At 44.6% G+C, this 24,680-nt stretch overlaps 1 protein-coding gene across 9 annotated transcripts in view; it reads left to right on the plus strand.

Moving 5' to 3' along the window:
* The window catches only part of RALGAPA1 (Ral GTPase activating protein catalytic subunit alpha 1), a 293,801-nt gene that overhangs the window by 174,828 nt on the left and 94,293 nt on the right, over positions 1 to 24,680 (plus strand). For all 9 annotated transcript variants that reach the window (XM_088457052.1, XM_088457053.1, XM_088457056.1 and 6 more), the window contains 4 exons: positions 1,231 to 1,341; positions 1,489 to 1,557; positions 3,217 to 3,351; positions 11,588 to 11,771. In XM_088457052.1, coding sequence (XP_088313178.1) covers positions 1,231 to 1,341; positions 1,489 to 1,557; positions 3,217 to 3,351; positions 11,588 to 11,771 — 499 coding nt within the window. The remainder of the gene's footprint in view (positions 1 to 1,230; positions 1,342 to 1,488; positions 1,558 to 3,216; positions 3,352 to 11,587; positions 11,772 to 24,680) is intronic.

Here is a 24,680-nt window from a genome sequence, read left to right on the forward strand (position 1 = left end):
ACATTCTGACTTTCCTCTCAAACCGAATCCAGGCCGGTAGTATTGTTGTTACAAGTTTGGAATTGTATCTCTTGCACATTCATTTATAGGAGTCTCTTGTATGAACTTGTGTTTGTTAAATTTATGTAGATACCGGCAATGTGGAATTATATGCGACTAATAGGACCTATTGATGACCTGAGTGACTAACTTAAGGTGCCCTTGTCTTCAAAACACTGTAGACGGCCTTGTGAGCCTTTTGTACTGCACATAAAGGGGCTGATCCTTTTTGACTTTGTGACTGGGTAAAACATTCATTCATGTCATGATTAATGTATGATTATGAATGAGGCTAAATGGAGCAGTATTTTACGTGGAATAATAGGAAAGATTAGTGTAATGTAAGGGTTACTACTAAAGTTGTAGGAGGTGGGACATTTGATGTGACACAGACCTAGGTGCATTAATAGATTGCGCAGTGTAGACATTCACCTTCATGTGCTCTTGGTGGGCTATCCAGACGCATCGAGGCAAAGTAAAGGTATTTTGTATATAAGTGCCTTTTGCTGCTGTCTGTTTCTGTGGAGCATGTTATATCGTAAATGTTAGTATACTTGGTATATTCTGTTTTTTCTCCAAATTGCATTGAATTTCTCCTGGCAGCATGGTCTGACTGACCCACAGGTGTACAGGGGAAATCCTTGTTGGGCCCCACTGCCTCCTCTAGGGGTTGGTAAATTGTTAGACCAAGATCATGGATGAACTTGGTTTGTTTTTATGGACACTACAGCAAGATTGGCACTACTGCCAATCGAAGTGGGTGGTCCTGACACACCCCTGCCCTATTCTTTATAAAGGGGCCCTGTTCTTTGCATGTCCTCTCTAATGGTTGGCCAAGTGCCCCTCTGGTGGCTTGCCACACACCTTAAGCTTGGCCCCTACCACTGCATTCTCTGTCCCACACTGCTTGGCAGAATCAGTATTGTGCGTTGTCTTATTTATTTTTTTCGTTACTTTAGGTCTACTTTTCTTTTATGTTTTGAAAACATAAGTAGCTCAACTAAAGGAATGGAGAATGAAGTCACACTGGGAATTTCATTAGGTTATAAAATGAACATTTAGTTATTTAAAAACTAAAGTGTTTCATGTGTTTAAATTATTTATCATACTCTGTGAGTTTAAGAAAAAAAACTAATGATATTATACATCTTTTGAAGGTCATTGGTAAAGTTATTGCACTGTTTGTTTTAGTTTCCCAATAAGGTGGTGGCACAAGTAGCTTGCAGTGTGCTGAATGTGCTCCGTAACTATGTCCAGCAACTGCAGATTTACCACCCTGACTATCCACTGAAAATGATTGAGGTAGGTACCCATTGTTTCCACTTCATAAAAGCCCATGCAGCTTTTCTACTGTCTGAACGTATGAAAGCAGGGAATCTTAATACAGATAATTAAGAACCTGATTTTTAACTTTTTTTTTGTTTTTCTCCTCTCTCTTTTCTCTGGCAGATCCTTCTAGCCACTGTGACACATCTATTGCCAACTGCTGAGACCTCATCCTATGAGCAAGATAAACGGGTGAGTGCGGAGATGCATAAGTACCTTCAACACCTATGAATAATACAAAACCATTGTTGGAAGAGGGATACAGTCAAAATGCCGGCGGCCGGGAAGCCGTCTGACTAAATCCCGGCGTCTAAATACCAACGTGGGACTAAAGACAGGCATCGAAATCCCGACACCTGGCTATATCCCAATGCCGGAATCTAGACAGACTGCTTCCCAAACTAAGGTAAGCCGGGCAGTGTTAGCACTTAGCGGTGGAAGAGGAGGGTTAGGTTTAGGGATTCCCGGGGGAACTTGGGTGTTAGGCACCACCCCGGATGGGTTAGGGTATGGGGGGGCGGGTAGGTTTAGGTACCTCCGGGGGAGGTTAGGGTTAGGCACCACTAGGGGAGGGTTAGGGTACTTACTGGCCCCAGTCGGGATCTTCAGCGTTCGGGCTTGTGGCGTCAGGATTTAGTCAGACGGCTTCCCGGCGTCTGCATTTCATACCCAACCCGTTGGAAGATAATTACATTTATAGATATATACAGTATGCCCATGTTTTGAGTATATCTTCTCTTTATTTATTTTTTTTCTCATAAAATTTGTGTTGAAGAATTTTTCAAGCATAGGTAATGGGGTACAGAAAAAAGAAACAGGTGAGGAGGGGTAACAAAAGGGCATGGAGAGCTACATTAAAAACAATGACAGCAATGGCAGTCATCAGCCAAAGAGCAGTCAAGAAGAGTCAATATTCTAGACACACCTGCATATGACAAACCCAACAGATTCTCAGATTGGCCTCAGGCTGTGATATCACAGGGGTAAGCATTATTGGGGGAGAAGGAAGACTATCCTGTAAGCGAGAAGCCTATCTATATTTTTCTAACGGCATGAGTGTATCCACTACAGAGAAGTATATATTTCTGACGTTTTTAATAAAATGGGCAAAGCCCAAAGTGGATTATTTTCCCTGGGGCAGTGCCCCGCCTCTCTCTTTCTCTTTCTCTCTCTTTCTCTCTCTTTCTCTTTTTCTCTCTCTCTTTCTCTCTCTTTCTCTTTTTCTCTTTCTCTCTCTCTTCTCTTTCTCTCTCTCTTCTCTTTCTCTCTCTCTCTCTTTTTCTCTTTTTCTCTTTCTCTTTCTCTTTCTTTCTCTCTCTCTCTCTCTCTCTCTCTTTCTCTTTCTCTCTCTCTTTCTCTTTCTCTCTTTTTCTCTTTCTCTGTTTCTTTCGCTTTCTCTTTCACTCTTTCGCTTTCTCTTTCTTTTTCTCTCTTTCTCTCTTTCGCTTTCTCTCTTTCTCTCTCTTTTTGTAACTGATAAACCAGTATACTGAAGCATTTTGGAGGACTTGAAAAAGGCAATTGGGCAGGGGGGTGTAGTCCTAGGCAGTAGTCGACAGCCTAAGGACGGTAATGCAAAAATACATGCGCCGAAAGATCTGATGGCCACAGGTAATGTCCAGTCAGGTGCTACATTTACTATACATTTACAGTCTCTACAAGATTTTGAGTATCGGGGGTGGGTAGTGATACATTGTCATAGTAATTAAGGGGATTATTCCAAGGTAAAACACTGAATACTTCTATGAGAGGTCTATGACAAGTGATTGAAAACTTGGTAGGCTTTACCGACAATAAAAATGGAACAAAGCATCATGTTTTAGTGCACATTTCTTTATGTTGGTCTTGCAGTTGGTGGTGTCCTTGCTGCTCTCCCTCCTGGAATGGATGATGGCACTACCCCTGTCAGTGTTACTGAAACCAGTGCGGCATGCTGGGAGTGACAACCAGGGGAGCGAAAACTCTGTATTGAACTGTGCATATAAGGTAGATTGCAGTTACATCATTTCTTTTACTGTATTATAGCATTAATTTAATAGTCTGCTGCTCCATTTCGCAAAATCCAATGTCTTTAACAGAGCCCAATTATATTTATTATGGTAGCTGATGAAATGGTGCAATTTGATATTTTTCAAAGACGGGTAACTCGTCTAATAATCATTGACATGTGTTAAAGGTTTTACATTACATTGAAAATCATGAATTCAATTTCTAGAAGTCTGTCCCATCTTTTTGCTGTATATTTCTTAGTATATTATGAGTATTTATCTTACACCTCTCTGGAATAGGAAAGGGTTTATTTTTTTCCAAAAGCACAAATATAAACAGATGGTTTGCAGTCTTCTAGGTAACAGAAAAGGTCTTTACAGATTGGCAAGTTCCTATTTCACAGTAACATTGAACTGACTTAGCTGAGTTTGATGCAATGCCTTTAGAGTATTTGTCTTCATGTCCACTATCTTTTTATATGCCTGATTACGCTCTGAAATCTATTTTAATAATCAACGGTGGTCTGTCCCATCTCCAATTTGCACAGTTCAGGTGCGCAGCCCCTTTCAACAGCTCCCACAGAGATGGGACAGATCATCACCAGGAGGGGAGAGGCTTTCAAATGGTGTAAGTAAAGTGGGGAGAGGGTGGGCAGAAGTGACCCAGCAAATATCAGATCCATTTACCAGTACTCCCATAAACAGCAATAGCATTTACCCAACGTCATCCGATAAACACTCCATGACCACTTCATCTTCTGTTCACAGTCATAGCTGAAAAGAATGCAAAAAGCTCTCTATCCTCTTCCAGCTCTGACCACCGCATACAGCCCTAAGTGCCATTTTGATCCATCACTGAATGTAGCGAGTGTAGAGTGTTTGTACTTCTCTACATTTTTAAATAAATATGATAGCAGCAGAACCTTTTTCTAGAATAGACCTGCGAGCAGCTTGCTAACAAATAACTAGTACTGCTTGCTGTACAAACAATAATGGTAAATCTAGTTTAAAATTTCCCTGCCACAAAGAGTGCACATTCAACCACTAATAAACTTAATCAGCAAGGATAGGTCATATATAAGGCATTGGTACACTGCTTTCTCCACTCCTAGGTCTGGGGTGCATGTGGTATGCGACCACCATGTTACATAAAAATCCCAGGCTCTGCACTCACCATAATAAAGCATGGGGTTTATATTTAACATGTAAGCTTGCAGTACTCTTATCACTCAGAATCATAAACCTAACAATTGCTATCACACTGGAATTAAACTTAAGATATGCTTCCTGGTCTGAAGCTCACCTGCACACACGGCCTTTTAAGTGTGAGACGACTACCAAATGTATCAATCATAAAACAACTAGGTAAGCACCTGAAACAAGTTGGCTTAAAGGAGCTAACACTGGGGTGCATGAGAAGAAGTGATCAGAAAAAGATAAATAAAAAAAAAATCAAATAAACTAAAGGCATTGATCCACCGCACTCTCCATTCCTATATCTGAGGTGCATGTGGTGTGTGACCACAATGTTTAAATAAAAATCACAGAGACACTGCACTCACCATAATAAAGCATGGGGATTTGGTCTTCTTACTTCCTCTAGAGAAGACATCCATGTTTCTGTGTCGACTTCCCGGCTGGTACTTAATTTCACCCTTCTCAGGCATATATCCTTTATTTTCCCTGAATGTGGTACATTCTGATAAAGGGACAAATAGACTTCGATTCTTATGGATGCTGGGTTGTACTTTTCCCTGCCACTCCATGGGCCACGTATCCCTCAAAGAGCCAGTGCCGAGTGGTCTAGCGAGAAGAACAGGGTCCGGACTTCCTTCTTGCTGGACATTTTGTCGCCGTGCCTCAGTAATGCGATGCGGTCACCGCTTTACGCCCACTCCTTCAGGTGTATTTATTTCGTGCTCTATTAAGGCAGTGCGCCCTGGCAGGGAAGAAAACACATCCTGAGTATGTCGAGCTAAGGCTTTTGCTCCTTTTCGCTGTACTGCTGACAAGGTGTCTGCCAGCGGAACTTCTGTAGGACCAGGTGAACAGGAGCGGCCTACAAGAACCTGAGGGGTGGCGGTTTCCAGCACATCCATGGCAACATGTGTATTCGGTATAACATCTCTGCAAATATTTTTGTCTGGCCGTAACCATGCAAAGTGTTGCGGAATTCTTTCCTCAGACATTAATTGCGCAGTGGCGTTGTCTCTGTGGTTCCTTTTAAGAGCTCAAGAAGTCCTGGGAAACTACGTCCCAATGTGATAGGATAGGGGAGCTTAGGATCAACCGCGGCGACCACCTCATAAGTGCGCCCCTTTATGGTAAGGCTCACTCGCAGCCGGGAGAAGTTTTCTGTGGATCCATAAATGCAGAGTACTTAACTTTGGCAACTTTTCCACTGGCCTAAGCAGGACAGCCTCTGAGATCAGGGTTAGCTGGGAGTCCTCGGCCATTCAGTAACCGTGTCCCACATTAACGGGGGTCTGGAATCCAGGGGTACCATCATGCAAAAAGCGGGGTACGTAGCACCCATACTAGCAACTCCACACTCCATAGGCTATGTTTTTCTGGAACAGTCCCGTCTTACATGACCTGTCTCTCCGCACTAATAACAAACGACCCTGGCATCTCCAGCAGTGTTTCCTGGAGGAGGGGTGACATTCGGGGTACAGGCCAATGGGGTGCCATCTTAATGGGTCGCCCATTCCCTGGTTTCTCTTCTGGCGTCTTTGTCATATTTCCTGAGGTCTCATACCGCTCCAATACTGTAATTGATTCCTCTAAATTCTGAGGAGCACCGTGTATGACCCAGTGCTGCATATTCCACCCTAGGGTTCTTATACACTGGTCAACTACCACCGTCTCTACAATCTGAGCGGCAGTGCAGCCTTCTGGCTGACGCCAACTCCGCCCCTGCAACCTGCTTCCGAATAGGAACCTCTGGTAATAGGGCTCATTTGTGGAAACGCTGAGCTTTCCCAGAAGGAGTGAGCCCTGACCTGGCCACAATTGGCACTTTTGACTTGGTTTTTGACATATTTCTCCGCATCAGCAGAGGACAACTCAACATAGGCTTTCTGAGCCTCGGCAGTGACATAGGGGTCAAGTCTATCAGCCCAAGTGTCTGCTGGCCACTTTACTTTGTGCCATCCTTTCAACTATTAGCAAATACATCTCTGAGTCATCTGAAGTGGACATTTTCTTTAGATGCACCTGTTGTGCCAACTGACTGGGCCAGCAGCTGCAACATTTGTTCCTCTGTCTTTTGGTGAAAGGCCAACAAATTTACTATAGTGCAAAAAACTTCCTCCATTTTTACAGTGTGAGGTGTATGTACAAGTCTAAGTGCTTTTAGCAATGCAATAGTTATCAAGGTTTAACACAGAAGAAGAAAATACTGCTTTTTTTTCCAGCAATGTAGTGGTTAATTGAAACTCTGTAAGTCAGTCTGGCTCTGTTCAAGCAGGTGAACTTAATTACATAGCATACGAACACACTAATCAGGATTTGATATGTCTCAAGCACCTTAGTAAAAAAAAAAAAAGGAAAAGCAACTTTTTTTTCCTCTCAGTACACACACAAACAGCTTTTCTTAAGCTGGCCACACACTAGACCAACTTACATCCAACCAGCCGACTTGTTGATTGGTTGGAAAGAAAATCTGGTAAGGTATTTGAGTAAATGATGATCAGCAATTTGCTCCTAAATGCCAGAAAACAGATGAAAATGGTCGTTCAGACAAGTTTGTTAAATGTTTGATCTAAAATATTAGTTCAAACAACAGTTTTTTTCTATTTTCCGGCATTTGAGAGCCAATTGCTGATTGTCATTTGCTTTCATACTTTACCAGATTTTCATTCCAACCAATCAACTAGTTGGCTGGTTAGACAGATAATCTTCAGATGTGTGGCCAGCTTTACAGTGCACAGCAAATTACACAGTGTCCTTAAGATCTTATCAGCTCTTAACACATTCATTCAATTGATCAGCTGACCAATCAACTTTCAGATGTTGATCTGTTATTCATTAATGTAGCCCACTATATATCTAAGATACTCTAGGCCGGGGAATTCAATAGCTAAAACTTCTCTCTAACCGCAAATGAAACAAGTTCTCATGCATTCCATCTCATGCATGCTACTACTCCACCCTTTTGCAACTTCTCCTGTTAGTAGTAGCCAAAATTACATAACACTGTGTATTATTACTAATATTATTGCAATCTGTCCTCATTCATTTTGCAGTATGTCAATCTGTTGTTACCATGTACTTCTACTTCAGGGGTGGGGAACCTTTTTTCTGCCGAGGGCCATTTTTATATATATATAACATTATTCGCGTGCGGGTGCAGGCCATGCCCCCTCTGTGTGACATCGCATGGGGGCAGGGCCACAATCGCCGGTGATTATAGCAATGCCCAGAGCATCCTTAGGATGCTCCGGGGAGCTGTAAGAGCAGCGCTGTGACCGTCCTCAGGACGCTCCAGGTGACACTACTGCATAGATTCTGGCTGCAGTGTGCCATTCTATGCAACCTGCTATCCAGATGAGACTAGCAGAAAAAAGCTCCAAGGGCCAGACCAAGAGCCTTATATGGCCCCCGGGCCTGAGGTTCCCCATCCCTGTTCTACTTGCTTACTGCTTTCCATGAGTTGGGTATGGGTGGTCTACAGTCACTATGTATACAGTGAGTATTTGCACCTCACAATCTGAGCACAGGAATCCCAACACCGGTTTAATGCTCTTTACAGCGTTTTACCTGTGCAGGTTTTATAACTTTAAATATGCTGGTAAGCAGTATGCTTAAAGTGATGACCACTGCACCGGTAAAATGCTGTAAGGAGCATTAAACCTGTGTTGGGATCTCAACGCTGGCATTGTGAGGACCACATATTCACTGTACACATAGTGACTGTCAACCTTATGACCGCATAGCCTTTCTATATCTCTTTATGCTACGCCATCATGGTCCCTTCCGCTCCTTATTCTACCATCCCTCTCCTCTCTCCTTCTGGGCACTTTCCTGTTTTCTGTTTTTTATTTTCTCTCTTTTGTTCTTTGGTTCCCCACTGTGTATTACACTTCCTTGAATTGCTCATCCTGCCCACTGTAACTTATGTAGATAGCTGCCTTGAGTGGCACTTTCATGGCTGATGAATGAATGAAATCACCCTTGTATGTCTTATTTCCATGTGTTGCTTATCTTGCACATTGTAACAATGTAATGCGCCCAAGATAGCTGTTTCGCCTGGTACCTTCGGGAGTAGGAAGAATAATCCTTGGAAACGATGCACCAAAATGACTGCTTCACCTCTGTATTATGTTATGGTTTCTATAAGGCGCCTTGAGTCTTTTTGAAGAAAAGCACTATATAAATAACATATTATTAATGTATGTATCTGTTCACTTCAGTTTTATTTATTTTCTCCTGTTCTGCTGCATAGTTTTTTAGCTTGTGGTTCATTTCCTAGTTTTGTTTTGAACCTTGCTATTGTAAAGTATAGGCTGCCAGAGGAAAAAAAAATGTGCTTCAAAGCATATGGTAATTATCAAATGTAAAAAATGCTTAGTTTACTAATGTGTCATTGTTATCTGAAAAGGTCAAAATAGCTATATAAACATCTTCTTATAATGAGAAGTGTCTATCTATGTTTTTTTAGACTGAAATAAAGTACACAAAGAAAATGGTTTATAGGAGGAGAGAGGAGACGGAGAGAGTGGTAAAGACTGAGGGAAGGGAAGGTGGAGGGAGGACAGGGAGAGAGTGTTATACACTGAGGGAAGGGAAGGTGGTGGGGGTACAGGGAGAGAGTGGTATAGACAGGGAAGGGAGGGGGGACAGGGAGAGAATGGTATAGACAGGGAAGGGAGGGGGGACAGGGAGAGAGTGGTATAGACTAAGGGAAGGGAAGGGGCGGGGGACAGGGAGAGAGTGGTATAGACAGGGAGGGGGGAAAGTGAGAGAGTGGTATAGACTGAGGGAAGGGAGGCGGCGGACAGGGAGAGAGTGGTATAGACTGAGGGAAGGGAAGGGGAGGGGGGACAGGGAGAGAGTGGTATAGACTGAGGGAAGGGAAGAGAGGGGGGACAGGGAGAGAGTGGTATAGACTGAGGGAAGGGAAGGGGCGGGGGACAGGGAGAGAGTGGTATAGACGAAGGGAAGGGAGGGGGGACAGGGAGAGAGTGGTATAGACTGAGGGAAGGGAAGGTGGAGGGGGGACAGGGAGAGAGTGGTATAGACTGAGGGAATGGAGGGGGGACAAGGAGAGAGTGGTATAGACGAAGGGAAGGGAGGGGTACAGGGAGAGAGTGGTATAGACTGAGGGAAGGGAAGGGAGGGGGGACAGGGAGAGAGTGGTATAGACCGAGGGAAGGGACGGTGGAGGGGGGACAGGGAGAGAGTGGTATAGATGAAGGGGAAGGGAGGGGGGACAGGGAGAGAGTGGTATAGACTGAGGGAAGGGAAGGAAGGGAGGGGGGACAGGGATAGAGTGGTATAGACTGAGGGAATGGAGGGGGGACAAGGAGAGAGTGGTATAGACGAAGGGAAGGGAGGGGTACAGGGAGAGAGTGGTATAGACTGAGGGAAGGGAGGGGGGACAGGGAGAGAATGGTATAGACCGAGGGAAGGGAAGGTGGAGGGGGGACAGGGAGAGAGTGGTATAGACGAAGGGAAGGGAGGGGGGACAGGGAGAGAGTGGTATAAACTAAGGGAAGGGATGGGGGACAAGGAGAGAGTGGTATAGACTGAAGGAAGGGAGGGGGGACAGGGAGAGAGTGGTATAGACTGGGGGAATGGAAGGGGAGAGTGGACAGGGAGAGAGTGGTATAGGCTGAGGGAAGGTAAGAGGAGAGTGGACAGGGAGAGAGTGGTATAGACTGAGGGAAGGGAAGGGAGGGGGGACAGGGAGAGAGTGATATAGACTGAGGGAAGGGAAGGGAGGGGGGAAAGGGAGAGAGTGGTATAGACTGAGGGAAGGGAGGGGGGACAGGCAGAGAGTGGTATAGACGAAGGGAGGGGGGACAGGGAGAGAGTGGTATAGACGAAGGGAAGGGAGGGGGGACAGGTAGAGAGTGGTATAGACGAAGGGAAGGGAAGCGAGGGTGGGGGGGATAGAGAAAACAGTTTGAGAGGAGGAGAGATGGGAATGGGAGGAAGATGGGTAAATGTTGGCAACATGAGGCACAACAGCTAGCCAGTGAATGATGAGTCCAAAATACTATTATATTCTTATAATAATGATCAATATGACTTGAAGACACCTGTTTTGTATGCAGTTTGCTGCCATGTAAATGCGGGTTACAGATGTCAGGATAAGTCTGATCTCTAACTTGCTTTTATCTTGGTTCATTATAGTCAATCTCCTCATCTTGCATTAATCCTGCCAATATACCTCTCATGGGATATAGTTTAACATGCGATACACACAAAGTGCAGTTACAGCTGAATTGACCCGTGTACTTTAGAGCGTCAAGTATAAAATATCACGTATGTTATGTGGAGCTTTATTGTGGTCACGTAACCACTAGAATTTGTTTCTGATAGAACTGGCTCCATAATGTCATTGGGCCTGATTCAGCGGTGGGCGCAATGTCGATGTTTGTACAGTTGAGCATTTTTTTTTAAACTGCGCATTTGTATTAGTCACAATGCGCATGCGCCAAGTTGGATTAGTGACGGCGGTCACAGTGAGGATATGGACGCAGAGTAATTGATCATCAGTCAGCATTTGTGGGAGGGTATCGGGGGTGGCGATGTAAAAGCAGGCGTGTCGCAACAGTTTCTAGGGTGTGTCTCTGCTTGCGAAAGCATCTTCGTTCGCAGTCAAAATGGTTCCAGCAGCTTACTTCTGATGGACATGCTGAGCGACCATAGGGTTACTCAGATGTTTTATGTTGAGGTCGATTTGCAAACGATGATGCATCTCAGAACGCCGGCGACAGACGATGAGAAGCAGCCAGTGGGCATCACAGTACATATCCAGATATTTGCATATTTTCGCACATTCACTGCATATGGGATTGCAGCCGTGGCGGGATTTGCGTGCACCTCTGAGTCAGGCCCATTGTTTGCATTTGCGTTATCGTTAATGACAATAAGAACACGTTCTCCGTATGGCTTGTGTGATGAAGATCCATTTCCGTTCCTACCGTCTGTCCACGGATGCTTTTTCCCCTTGCTCACAGTTCTGCTCTAATAAGCTATTCATTATTTTATATTCTTTCCTACAGGTCTTGCATGACTGCGTCTATGGCTCCCAGCATTTCAGCAACCCACGGTACTTTCCCATGAGCCTCTCAGATCTGGCATCTGAAGACTACGATCCCTTTCTGCAGCTGGAATGCCTGAAAGAACCAGAACCTCTCCATTCCCCCGACTCAGAGCGTTCCACCAAGTTGCAGCCAGTTACTGAGGGTAAATTATCTTCATTGCAGCATCAGGGTTTCATGGTACAAAAGGATAATAGAAACTATATATATATATATCAATATCACATGTTAAACTATATACATAATAATTTTGCCCTTTGAAAATGTATCTATAATGTGAGGCTCATCATGTAAGTACAGATAACAGACTAAGGCCCTCATTCAGACCCACTCGCAAGCGGGCGCACGTACGTTAGGCGTACGTACAAAAATATTTAAATTCAATGGCTCGCTCGTATTTTCGTTCGCATCTAAAATTCCTCCCAGAACTCTGACGACCCCTCCTCTAACTAACGAGCGTACGAAATAGCGAGCGTACATCCCCGAAATGGCTTGAAAGGAACGCACGCACAAGTATAAACAGGAAGTGGCCTTGTCAGATGTCGATTACCTGCTCCTTTATTCTGCCTACCTCCATCAATCGTATCATGCCAATCAATGTATCAATTAGCTTAATTGTTTGTTTTTTTTCAACACAATGAAAGAAACTTTACTCTTGTCTGTGTTTGTGTTTACCCGCAGAATACGTACGGATGAAACATTCGCTTGTATTGTTTAAAAAACATGTGAACCACAATTAAACAATTGTACTATTGCTGTGTATCCCCGCATATTTCCCTGGGTTCATTTCTTTATTTAAATTTGCTTACGCATGTCACTGCATCAAGCCTATCCTAACTCTCCAGAGATTTCTGGCCCTGTCGAACACATGACTCATACACTAACCAATAAAATTGCTCCTGTTAATTTCCAAAATACATTAGCCAATCAGAAAATTTTTACACACTTTATCAAAAATGATTTTTAAGAAAAACACCATTGCCATCATGAGAGCCTCCGCATTCACCAGGCGTGAGCTGCTGGTGCTTACGGAGGTCATGGATCGCCGGATCACCAGCCAGCCAGAAACCATGACCAACCGGCAGAAGCGCTCCGCGTATGCGGAGGTACGGTCCCGCCTGCGGTTCTTTGGATCACGCCGCAACATCGGCCAGCTGGAGCGCAGGTGGTCCGACCTGCAACGGCGAACGCCCCGCTTGCTGGCATGCTTTCGCATGCAGATCCTGGCAAGTAAGTGTTATGTATTGTGGTTTTAATGTTTGTGTTTGTGGGGCAAACTGCGTGTGCATGTTTTCCTGTCTGTTCAATTTATTATTTGTACTCATATCTGCGTCTGCATGTTTTCCTGTCTGTTCAATTTATTATTTGTACTCATATCTGCGTCTGCATGTTTTCCTGTCTGTTCAATTTATTATTTGTACTCATATCTGCGTCTGCATGTTTTCCTGTCTGTTCAATTTATTATTTGTACTCATATCTGCGTCTGCATGTTTTCCTGTCTGTTCTATTTATTATTTGTACTCATATCTGCGTCTGCATGTTTTCCTGTCTGTTCTATTTTTTTTTTGTACTCATATCTGCGTCTGCATGTTTTCCTGTCTGTTCAATTTATTATTTGTACTCATATCTGCGTCTGCATGTTTTCCTGTCTGTTCTATTTATTATTTGTACTCATATCTGCGTCTGCATGTTTTCCTGTCTGTTCTATTTTTTTTTTGTACTCATATCTGCGTCTGCATGTTTTCCCTCTTTTTATGAATTTTTAATTCTACTGCTATTTTTTTTTTTTTTTTTTTTTTTTTGTTTGTTTGTTTGGCCGGATTTGTCCATAAACTAAACGCAATTTATTTGACATATTTTAGGGGGACAGCCAAGACTCCGCCGTCAACGTCGGCGTTCCCGCCCACTCTCCCCAACCCCCAGCCAACACTCCACCCCAAATCTTTCCCCTATTCCCCACTCCTCCCCATCCTTCCCAGACCCTCTCCCGGAAATGTCGGGACTCCTTCCCCTCCGTCCCACTTCCCCCTCTCCTCCACCCACCCCTCTTCCAATTACCCCCTCCCCGGAGTCCAGCATAACTCCGCCCCATTCTTTGGGGAATGACGGATCCTCCAAGGAGGATCATGGAGGTTTTGTCGGAGCTCCCGATTTGTTTCCCGGTATGTTTTTTAATATTTTTTTTTAAAGCACAAACTGTTTGTATGTAATCATGTGTCGTGCCTTTCTTCGTGTTTTTGTGGCTTGACTTTTGTTGATTGTGAAGGTTTGCCTTTACCTCTTCCTGGTGATTTAAGCATACACATATCATACCTGTGGGAATTTGTACCTAGGCCTTGTATTTTTGCCAGCCCACACTTTTTATTTATGTTTTTGGGTTTAGGAGTGATTTGTTTTTTAAATAATGTTTTTCTGTGGAGTCCCTATTGTTGTATTAACCCACACACTTTTCTCACCCACAGAGGAACAGAGGCGTCGCCAAGAGGTGGCGGATGTTGTGGGGCAGATGCGCCACCATGTAATCGGCCTTCTGGTGGCCCTCGACCGACTGTCTGGCCTCCTTCGGCATTAGATTTTTTTTTGGGGTTGTATTTTCCCAATAAAATTTTAAAGACAAATATACGTTGTGGATCATTTTTTTAAACCAAAACCAAGATAGTTTAGCCTGACATAAGTTCCTGCAAGGATTTCCCTTTTGTAAAAGTTAGATTGTGTTTTGTCTTTGTATGTCAAACAGACACCAGAAACACATAACAGTAACAATGTAATTTCCCTTTTTGGGTGTAGTGTCAATTTCAGATTTCTACATTTTCCAGGTTCCTACTTGGTGCGCAAGCTGCTTAGGCCAATCTTACAAATCCCAAGGTTGGGCCAGGCTTCCTTTTGGTGTGGATTTGAAAGCTGAAAACATATTTCAGTTTTGCTCATCTGGCGTCAGTACTGGTTTACCCCTTAGTCAAATGTAACTTGTGTTAACCTGGTTACACTTGCTGTTAACGTCCCAAAAAAGGAAGACCATTTCACTCTTCAAACATTTATTCACCACATAACAGAGCAAACAAAGTGGTCACTCCCCAAAAAAATACACAGTGATAAATTCAAATACAACACATACCAAGAAAAAAATAAATAAAAACACAAAATCAATAACTGGTTGACGAAGGACCATGCCAACATGATTCCACAAACATGGCGTTGCGATATGGGTTCCAGAATATATGCCCAAAAGGACCAGATCCAGGTTTGGTAAGGGTAGCAGGAAGTAGTGAGCGTTGGAGTGCCAAAGATTATGTGAACAAACAGAAGATGGTGAGAAATAAAAAAATTAATTAGATGTTTGCCCAAAAAAAAAAACACATTAGGTATAAACACTGGAGTTTTGAACAAACTTACCTAAAAAATCTGGCCACCACATCATCGCGTATGGCCCCCCCACATACTGACCTTCGACCAACCTCGGGGGGGCCATCCTCAGGTAAGGCATCCTCTGGCTGCATTGGGACACCACTCCTTATGGCAATGTTGTGAAATATCCCACACAGGACCACAATTTTAGACACCATATCCGGCACATACATGAGCTCGCCACCAGAGCGGTGGAGGCATCTGAATCGGCCTTTTAAAAGGCCGATACAGCGCTCCACCACTTGCCTGGTGGCTGTAAGTGCGGAATTATACGCACTTTGTGGCCCTGGTGTGGGAGCCAAATAAGGAGTGAGCAGCCAGGACATGCAAGGGTATCCACTGTCTCCTGTGAACAAAAATAGACCACATCAGGAACACTGTGTATCAAGCTTAACATTGTTATGTACTAAAGGTCTCCACTTACCCAGAAGCCACGCATCACCAACTTGTAGGTTGGTTAATTTCTGCCATATCCCTGATTGCCGGATGACGAAGGAGTCATGAGCACTTCCGGGTAATTTAGCATTCAGGGACAGGATCTGGAGGGAGGCATCACATACCACCATTACATTCAGGGAGTGATAGTGTTTCCTGTTTCTAAATATGGCCTCCAGCCGTGCTGGAGGCTGAAGTGGTATGTGAGTACCATCCACAACCCCTATGATGTGTGGGAAGCCAGCTATTTGGTAAAAATTGGCCTTGGCCACACTAAGGGCACCCATATCCAAAGGCATTTGAATAAAATGATGGAGGTGCTTGAAAAGTGCCTCCATCACTGCCCTCAGGATCCGGGAAAAGGAGGATTGGGAGATGCCCGCCACTATTCCGACCGTTGTTTGAAACGATCCTGAGGCACAGAAATGTAACACCGCCATAAATTGCGTCAGTGGTGGTATTGCTGTTGGACTGTCAATTTGCCGCTCAAGATCACTTTCTATTAATGAGAGAGTGTCTATGATGATTTTGGGAGGTAGACGGTAGCGTCTTAAAACCTCATCATCGGGCATTCCAAAAAGGGTGACACGTGTTCGAAATATCTGGGGCCTTGCATGCCTACGATGCCTACGCCTGGGACGAGTTTGAGGTTGGTCGTCTTCCGGGAGCAGGGCCAGAACAATTCGCCCCAGATCTATCTGAAATTCAAAGTTCACTATGTAAGGCTTTTGACCCACCCCAAAAGTAAGAAAAAAAAACTTAGCTTTCTGATACCATCCATAGCTGCTTACATGCCGGGGTATTGTCATGATATGTATAAACTGTAAAAAAGGCAACAATGAGACGTCAAAAATGTAAAGGGTTTTTTTTTAGGTAAAAAATTGTTGCAAGCCAACACAGAAAATAACGGAAAAACACATTTGGCCATCGCTGAAAACTACATTGCACACCGTACGTCAAATAGGGTTCAAATGGACCCAAAAAATGGAAAAGGGAAAAGCAAAACTGGATTATATGATGAATAAGCCGTCCAAAATGCGGTAAATTATTCGCAAATGCAAGTCACTACACCAACAGTCCAAAATGCGGTAAATTATTCGCAAATGCAAGTCACTACACCAACAGTCCAAAATGCGGTAAATTATTCGCAAATGCAAGTCACTACACCAACAGTCCAAAATGCGGTAAATTATTCGCAAATGCAAGTCACTACACCAACAGTCCAAAATGCGGTAATTCATTCGCAAATGCAAGACAAAAAATGGACTTACCCAACTCGAATATATAAGATGTCCTCAAAAAACTTCTTTGGGTCCGAAAACAAAAAAAAACTAACAAATATGAAATGAGTGTTAAACAAATTAACTAACCACAAAACAGAAGAATACAACAATTGGCCACAAATTTGAATGCACAAAACTTACCAAATCAGGAAAGGATGTTGAAAAAATGAAAAAAATGCGAACGGAAAAACAAAAGAAATGTAGCAAAACCAAACAAAAAAACAACTCTCCAAATTCCTCCAAACGCAACCAACCAACCAAATCCAAACCACTTCAGCGACAACACTCCAACAACCCCACCTCGAATCCACACACACCAAGCCATAAATAGTGTTTATTTTCCCGCACAAATTAAGGATGAATCATAGGGACGCACAATCAATGATGCGGCCGCAATCTAACGACGCATGTATAAATACGTCACAAAATCACATAGAATTTCTGGATGATTTCATGCTGGAAGCAGAGACATGGCTTCAAACCAGGGAAACAATGGTCAAAATTGCGGCGGTAAGGCCTTCATGCATTTTGTGTCAATGAGTATTTTAAAACATAATATTGTGCAAGTTGTGAAGTGGATAAATCTGCATATTTACCCAAATAGGTGAGGAGGATGACATGGAAGAGACTGCTGGCCCCAGTCAACCCGCCAAAGCTGCAAAAAAAAAAAGGCAGCCACATTTCACAAGCAAGGAGATGGAGGTTTTGATCCAGAAGTGCGTTGACATCCTGCCCCAGGCAGCCAGGAATATGAGCCAAAGCCAGAAGTGGAGAATGTGGGAGGAGGTCGCCGTTGCTGTCAATAGGGTGGGTGATTATGTCCGTCTAGCCCGGGATGTCAAACGGCGGTAAGTAAACACTTTCCCATCCTATAAACTAACCCCATTGTTAAAAAAAGGATAATGGTTCCAAATTCATTCCACAGATGGGCAGACTTCAAATATCGTCTAAAGCAAAAACTTGCCGACAGGGCTAGGCATGCAAGGGGGACAGGTGGGGGTCCCACCCCTGTGTCATTGGAGTTGACAGACTTAGAAGAGATGGCACAGGGGTGTGTGCAGGCTGTGGAGGTGTTTGGCGTGTCCAACATGGATACGGACATGCCAGACTTTGCGGCTCCTCATGTTGGCCAAGGTAAGTCTTGTGATGTCACCATCTCAGAAATGCTATTGTGCCAATATGTAGATTCTAATGTGAGTCTTTTCTCCAATTTCCTAACAGAGACAGAGGCGGATGAGTCTGCTCCAGAGGGGAGCCTTGGCCGCAGAATTTCTGCTGACTCTGCAGGGGAGGAACCAGTACATCCGGCTGAGGACCCTGCAGAAGCCAGTCCAGGGCGTGCCCCCTCGCAGGCAGTGGGCCTCCTCACAGAACTCAATTTTAAATCGGATTGCCATACGGAGATTCTGCAGAGGATGGACGCCAGTCTGATACGGGTGGCTGAGGCCCTGGAGCAAAATGCTGCGGCCAACGTGACCATTGCTCAGGCCCTGGCGGAAAATACCAGGGCCAACATCCGCATCGCCGATGCCCTGGAGCAGCTCGTTCGCCAGCACATGGTGGAGCCGACCTCCCTTCCTGCCGGAACATCCAGATCCTCCACCTCTGGCACAACATCAGCCAATCCTCCAAATGTGCCTAGCCCTGTGCCTAGTCCAGAGGCCACAACATCTGCCTCTGGACAGGCCAGCCCGATGGCATCCCGGACCCGGTCTGGCGCCCACCCTCACCCATCCAAACGGCCGAGAAAACGGTGACAGCAATGGCGACTTTTCCCACTTTCCTTCTGTGCTTGGCTCATATTCCTTTCTGGTCAAAACTTCCCTCTCCTTTCTTGTGAAATGTTTTTAAATTTTGTATTTACGATTATGTTAGTAGTTATGTTTTTTTTTTTTTTAGTTCAAATATCTTGGCCACAAAAAAAGGCAATACAATATTACGCCAATTTGTTTGTGTGTAAACAATAAATTTTACAAAAAAAACAGACATTGTATTGTGACATTATTGTACAAATGGGTTACATTTAATCCTGGCCTTAAACGCAAAAACTGACCCTCTTATGTTAAAAAAAAGGCCTCTTTAAGGAACGTTTAAAAAAACACATAGCGATGCAAATTCCACAGTAAACCAAAAAAAAGGGGAGCTAATTAAAAGATGATGACATTATTTTTACAATAGGCCATAACCAACAAATTGTAGTCAAAAAAAAAACACAAAAATGTACGCTAATTGATTATGTAATCATGACATTAGCAGCTCTGATTTCCACCTGCGTACGCTTTTGTGCTATCCCAATAAACTGCTTTCCAAACACATACCAAGCCGGATTTCAATCCAACACTAATTACTTTACTGACCAGCCACGATTAATCGCAGCACCATCGTGGAGTCCCGGGACGGAGGAGAAGGCCATCGCCAATGTGGTCGAGTAATCCTGACCCTAAGCTGTGCGAGCATTTTGAAGGGAAAGCGGATGTTTCAGTGACGTATGAGACGGTCCGAACACATTTGACGTTCGCATCTGCTAATGTATGTACGCCCCAAAAACGCTTCGCCACGCCTGCGTTTTGTCATCTCCACCCCCGTCAACACCCAAAAACGCCCTGTTCTGTCAATCACATTTGACATGTCACTTCCTGTACGCTATTTTAGGAACGAGAGAAAAAAAGCTCGCAATTTGCCGTACGCGCATGCGCGGTGTAACCCCGACGCATGCGCGGTTAGTCAACATCGGAACGCAACGAGCGTACTGTTGTTAACGTGCGGCTCTGAATGAGGGCCTAAGGCCCTCATTCAGAGCCGTACGCTCTGAGCAGAGCGCACGCTCTGAATGAGGGCCGGGCTCCATGAAAATGGAGCGTCCTCCTGGACGCTCGTATAGCTGTGGGTCACCACCCACAGGCTATACGAGCGTGCATTTTGATGGCCGCGATGGTCGTGACCATCGCGACCATCGAAATTGCGAGCCGGAGCCTGCGGTTGAGGTTTTCAACCGCAAGCTCCGGAGTGATTTTGGCTCTATCAGAGCCAAAATCACTCCCACTGACATCACTAGTGATGTCAGTGGGCCGGCTTTTGACGGGAGGCGTTCCCGTGGGAACGCCCCCGTCAGGGAGGCACGCCCCCGGAACGCCTACCAAAGGGGGCGTGCTGTCAATCAACATTGACAGCACGCCCCCTTTGATCTGACACAACGAGCGAAGGACTTTCCTTCGCTCGTCGCGTCTGGCGCATGCGCACGACGGAGCTCCCTCCGTCGTGCGCATGCTCAGTCCATAACATCGACCCACTTGCGAGCGGACAGCCGCTCGCGAGTGGGTCTGAATCAGGCCCTAAGCTGTGAGGAAGAGGTTGTTGTTATTTGAATTTTCTCACTACGGGCCGTATTCAATTGCCGGCGAAAAGTCCAGGACTTTTCGCATGCCGGAGTTTTCGCCGTCATCGCTAGTTTTGCCTCCGGAAAAGTATCGCACTCGTCCCCGCTTTTCGCCCTATTCAATTGCAAAGGACGCGAGAACGCGTCCCGGCGAAACTCAAATCGGTGGAAATTCCTGTCAGAAATGGGGAAATCATCCTGACACCCCCAAAAGATGCACTGACATTGGGGATCACTCTAGATACCCCCGAATATCCCTGCTGAAGGTATTTGGGGTGCTTAAATGCTCTCAATAGCTGCTAATTAGCTGTGTTAGCGGGGACTGGGACCCCCGGCATAGGTAGCGAGTGTTAGCAGCAACAGGTACCTGGCGGGGGTAGGGGCATTAGTTCTGGGGCATGCTGCGGGCGCTTGCGGTAGTGGCGGAACCCGGAGGCAGTGTGGGCATTGGCGGCAGGCCTGGATCCGAGAGGTTCCAGTACCTGCCAGCCATTCTGCATAGTTCGGCAGCGGTGCCCATTTCAAAAATTGCGCACAATCTAATGATTTGCCTATTCATTACCTCGTGCGATAGCGGACAAATGTAGGCTTGGATCAGGGAGATCCATGATGCTTGCATCTGGGTGTAAAAAGAAATAAACAACCGTTGCACGGTCGGTTGTGCTAAATGCAGGGGACAAATGTCATAGGGTTCACCTGTATTAAGCACAACCAGCACCAGAACCAGCCCTGCTTGCCAAAATACAGGGGACAAACAACGTAGATGTCCCCTGTATGTAGCGCAACCAGCACTGAGCTCTGCTTCGGTCCTGGTTCTGGAAATACAGAGCAAAAAAAAAGCATAGGGTTCCCCAGTAAATTCCAGAACCAGCACCAAACTTTTTCTAGCGGGGTGGGGGGGTAATGCCTCAGCCAGGGGAACACTTTCACCAGGTCCCAATAAAGGGGTCCCGCTCTCCAGGGCACCCCAGGCCTAGGCTGATAGCCCGGCACCCCTGGAGCGGTGGGTGCCATGTTGATTATGTAGTGTGGTGCAATTGATGATAGTAAAAATATTGTATTTTGCTGTGGAACTACCTCCCCCGCATACAAGTATTTGGAGAACCACAAGTACTAGTATGTGGGGCATTACGGGCTTGCTGGTACGTGTAGTTACACAGCAAAATAAATATTAAAATAAACATAAGACACACACAAAGTTGAAAGTAAAAGTTTATTAAAACATAAATGCACACACAGTATCTCACATACTCACCTATGTATACCTGAAGCCATCACGTCCCCTTGTCCAAGTAGAATCTACTGTAAAAAAAGATCCATGCTCACCTCCTCCTATGCATGGATCTCGTCCTCTTCATTCCATTTAGCATCCCCGGGCTTGGCAAAAAAAAAAAAAAAAAACGTGGACCAGCGAACTTAGTACTGTAATCTAAGGACAGTATTACTCGAGTGACAGCTCAGCCGCAGGATTTCACTATAGAAATCTTGGTGCTGAGCGCTTATTTGCTGAGAGATGCGAGCCTTCCTCCTCTCAGCCAATGCTAGGTTCCCACCATTAACTTCAATGGTAAGAACCGCAAAGGTAACTTAAGGTTACTTCCGTGCCCATTTCAAAAATGGCGCCTTAGCGCCATTTTTTGAAATTCAAGGATGGCCGCCGTGAGCCAATCACAGCCACTCGGCTGGCTTTATATAAGCCAGCGCAAGGCAGCGGCATGACGGGCAGGCAGCAGTGAAGAGCTGCCGAAGAAAAGACACCGAAAGTCCTAGTGGGCGGCGGCCATGAAAGAGAGCTTACAGGCTGCCGCCCACTAGGTGAAGACGCCAGAAGCCCTGGCAGGTTGGTGCCCACCAGACGAAGATGACGGAAGCACTGGCGAGTTGGTGCCTGCCATACAAAGATGACAAAAGCCCTGGGGCGGCGGGGGCCCGTAAAAGAGCTTAAAGGTTGCCGCACTCCAGGTGAAGGTACAGCAAAATAAATTATTAAAACATTTGGTGTATTGTTTTTATTTTAATATTTCTTTTACAGGTGTATTATAAGTACTAGCAGGCCCTTAATGCCCCGTTTGCTGGTACTTGTGGTCCTCCAAGTACCAGCATGTGGGGGGAGGCTTGCTGGGACCTGTAGTTCTCCTGCAAAAGACAATATAATTTCATCTTTCTGTGCATTACAATATACAATATCAACCCGGCACCCAACGCTCAAGGGGCTATCAGCCTAGGCCTGGGGTGTCCTGGAGAGAGGAACCCCTTTATTGGGCTGACTAGCAGTCAGGGATAATGCTTTGGCCGGGGGACCCAGTGAAAGGGTTCCTCTGGCTGTGACATTACTCCCCTTCTAGAAAGGGTTTGGTGCTGGTCGTGGTTAATACAGGGCAACCTTACACTTTTTGTCCCCTGTATTTCCAAAACCAAGACCGGCTCAGCTGAGCCCAGTGCTGGTTGTGCTAAATACAGGGGACCCCTATGTCGTTTGTCCCCTGTATTTTAATAACCAGGACAGGCTGTGAAAAGCCTGGGGTTGGTTGTGCTCTAGGAAGAGGAGGGGGCCACGCCTTTTTCTACATTTGTTTTAATTTTATTTTTTTTAACATATGCATGGATGGGTCTCACTGTGCAATTCTATAGACAATCTTACTGTTTCACATGTCACGTTAAGGCTTCTTAGACATTATCTGAAATTTCACAAAACCTACTGAATTTATGCTACTCAAACTAAAAAAAAAAACAATGAAATTCCGATAATTAAGGCTGACGCCTTAATGGACGTGTTCCTTGCGCAATAGAGTTATGGTATGCCATCACACCCTGTGGTTAACTGCAGATTCAGCACTCTCACAGAGTGATATTGCTGTCACTCACAAAATGGTGGAGCTGCTAATTCACAGAATTGTGTGCTCATTGGAATACACACATGCAGACTAGATATGATTATCTGGTCATCATAGTTTGGCCCTTGCAAAGTCACTCAGATCCTTTAAGCTTGCCCATTTTTCCTGCTTCCAACACATCAACTGCAAGAACTGACTGTTCACTTGCTGCCTAATATATACCATCCCTTGGCAGATGCCATTGTAACGAGGTAATCAATGGTATTCACTTCACCTGTCACTGGTCTTAATGTTATGGCTGATCCAGATAGATAGAAATACTCTGCATGCTGTCTTACTAGGCTGGCAGTACAATTTAAATATGGGAGTTTTGACATATATGGATTGTTTATATATAGATATATATATATATATATATATATATAACATATATATATATATATATATATATATATGTCAGGTGCATAAATATTGGGACATTGTCAGAATTTTCATATTTTGGCCTCTATTCACCACCACAATGGCTTTGAAATGAAACAAACAAGATGTGCTTTAACTGCAGACTTTCAGATTTAATTTGAGGGTAATTACATCCAAATCAGGTGAACGGTGTAGGAATTACAACGGTTCCTATATGTGCCTCCCACTTTTTAAGGGGCCAAAAGTAATGGGACTATCAACTCAAAAGCTATTTCATGGACAGGTGTGGGCTATTCTCTCGTTATTTCATTATTAATTAAGCAGGTAAAAGGTCTGGAGTTGATTCTAGGTGTGACATTTGCATTTGGAATCAGTTGCTGTCAACTCTCAATATGAGATATGAGATCCAAAGAGCTGTCACTATCAGTGAAGCAAGCCATCATTAGGCTGAAAAATCAAAACAAACCCATCAGAGAGATAGCAAAAACATTAGGTGTGGCCAAATCAACTGTTTGGAACATTCTTAAAAAGAAAGAACGCACCAGAGAGCTCAGCAACACCAAAATACCTGGAAGACCATGGAAAACAACTGTGGTGGATGACAGAAGAATTATTTCCCTGGTGAAGAAAAACCCCTTCACAACAGTAAGCTTCACAAGAGTGAATATAGATGGTTCACCACAAGATGTAAACCATTGGTGAGCCTCAAAAACAGGAAGACCAGATTAGAGTTTGCCAAACAACATCTAAAAAAGCCATTACAGTTCTGGAACAACATCCTATGGACAGATGAGACAAAGATCAACTTGTACCAGAGTGATGGGAAGAGTATGGAGAAGGAAAGGAACTGCTCATAAATCCAAAACATACCACCTCATCAGTGAAGCATGGTGATGGTAGTGTCATGGCGTGGGCATGTATGGCTGCCAAGGGAACTGGTTCCCTTGCATTTATTGATGATGTGACTGCTGACAAAAGTGTTTCGGGCAATATTATATGCTCATATTCAGTCAAATGCTTCAGAACTCATTGGACGACGCTTCACAGTGCAGATGGACAATGACCCGAAGCATACTGCAAAAGCAACCAAAGAGTTATTTAAGGCTAAAAAGTGGAATGTTATGCAATGGCCAAGTCAATCCCCTGACCTGAATCCCATTGAGCATGCATTTCACTTGATGAAGACAAAACTGAAGGGAAAATGCCCCAAGAACAAGCAGGAACTGAAGACATGTGCAGTAGAGACCTGGCAGAGCATCACCAGGGAGGAAACCCAGCGTCTGGTGATGTCTATGCGTTCC

The sequence above is a fragment of the Taudactylus pleione genome, unplaced genomic scaffold, assembly GCF_031769625.1.
Source record: "Taudactylus pleione unplaced genomic scaffold, aTauple2 ptg000737l, whole genome shotgun sequence".
Lineage (NCBI taxonomy): Eukaryota > Metazoa > Chordata > Amphibia > Anura > Myobatrachidae > Taudactylus > Taudactylus pleione.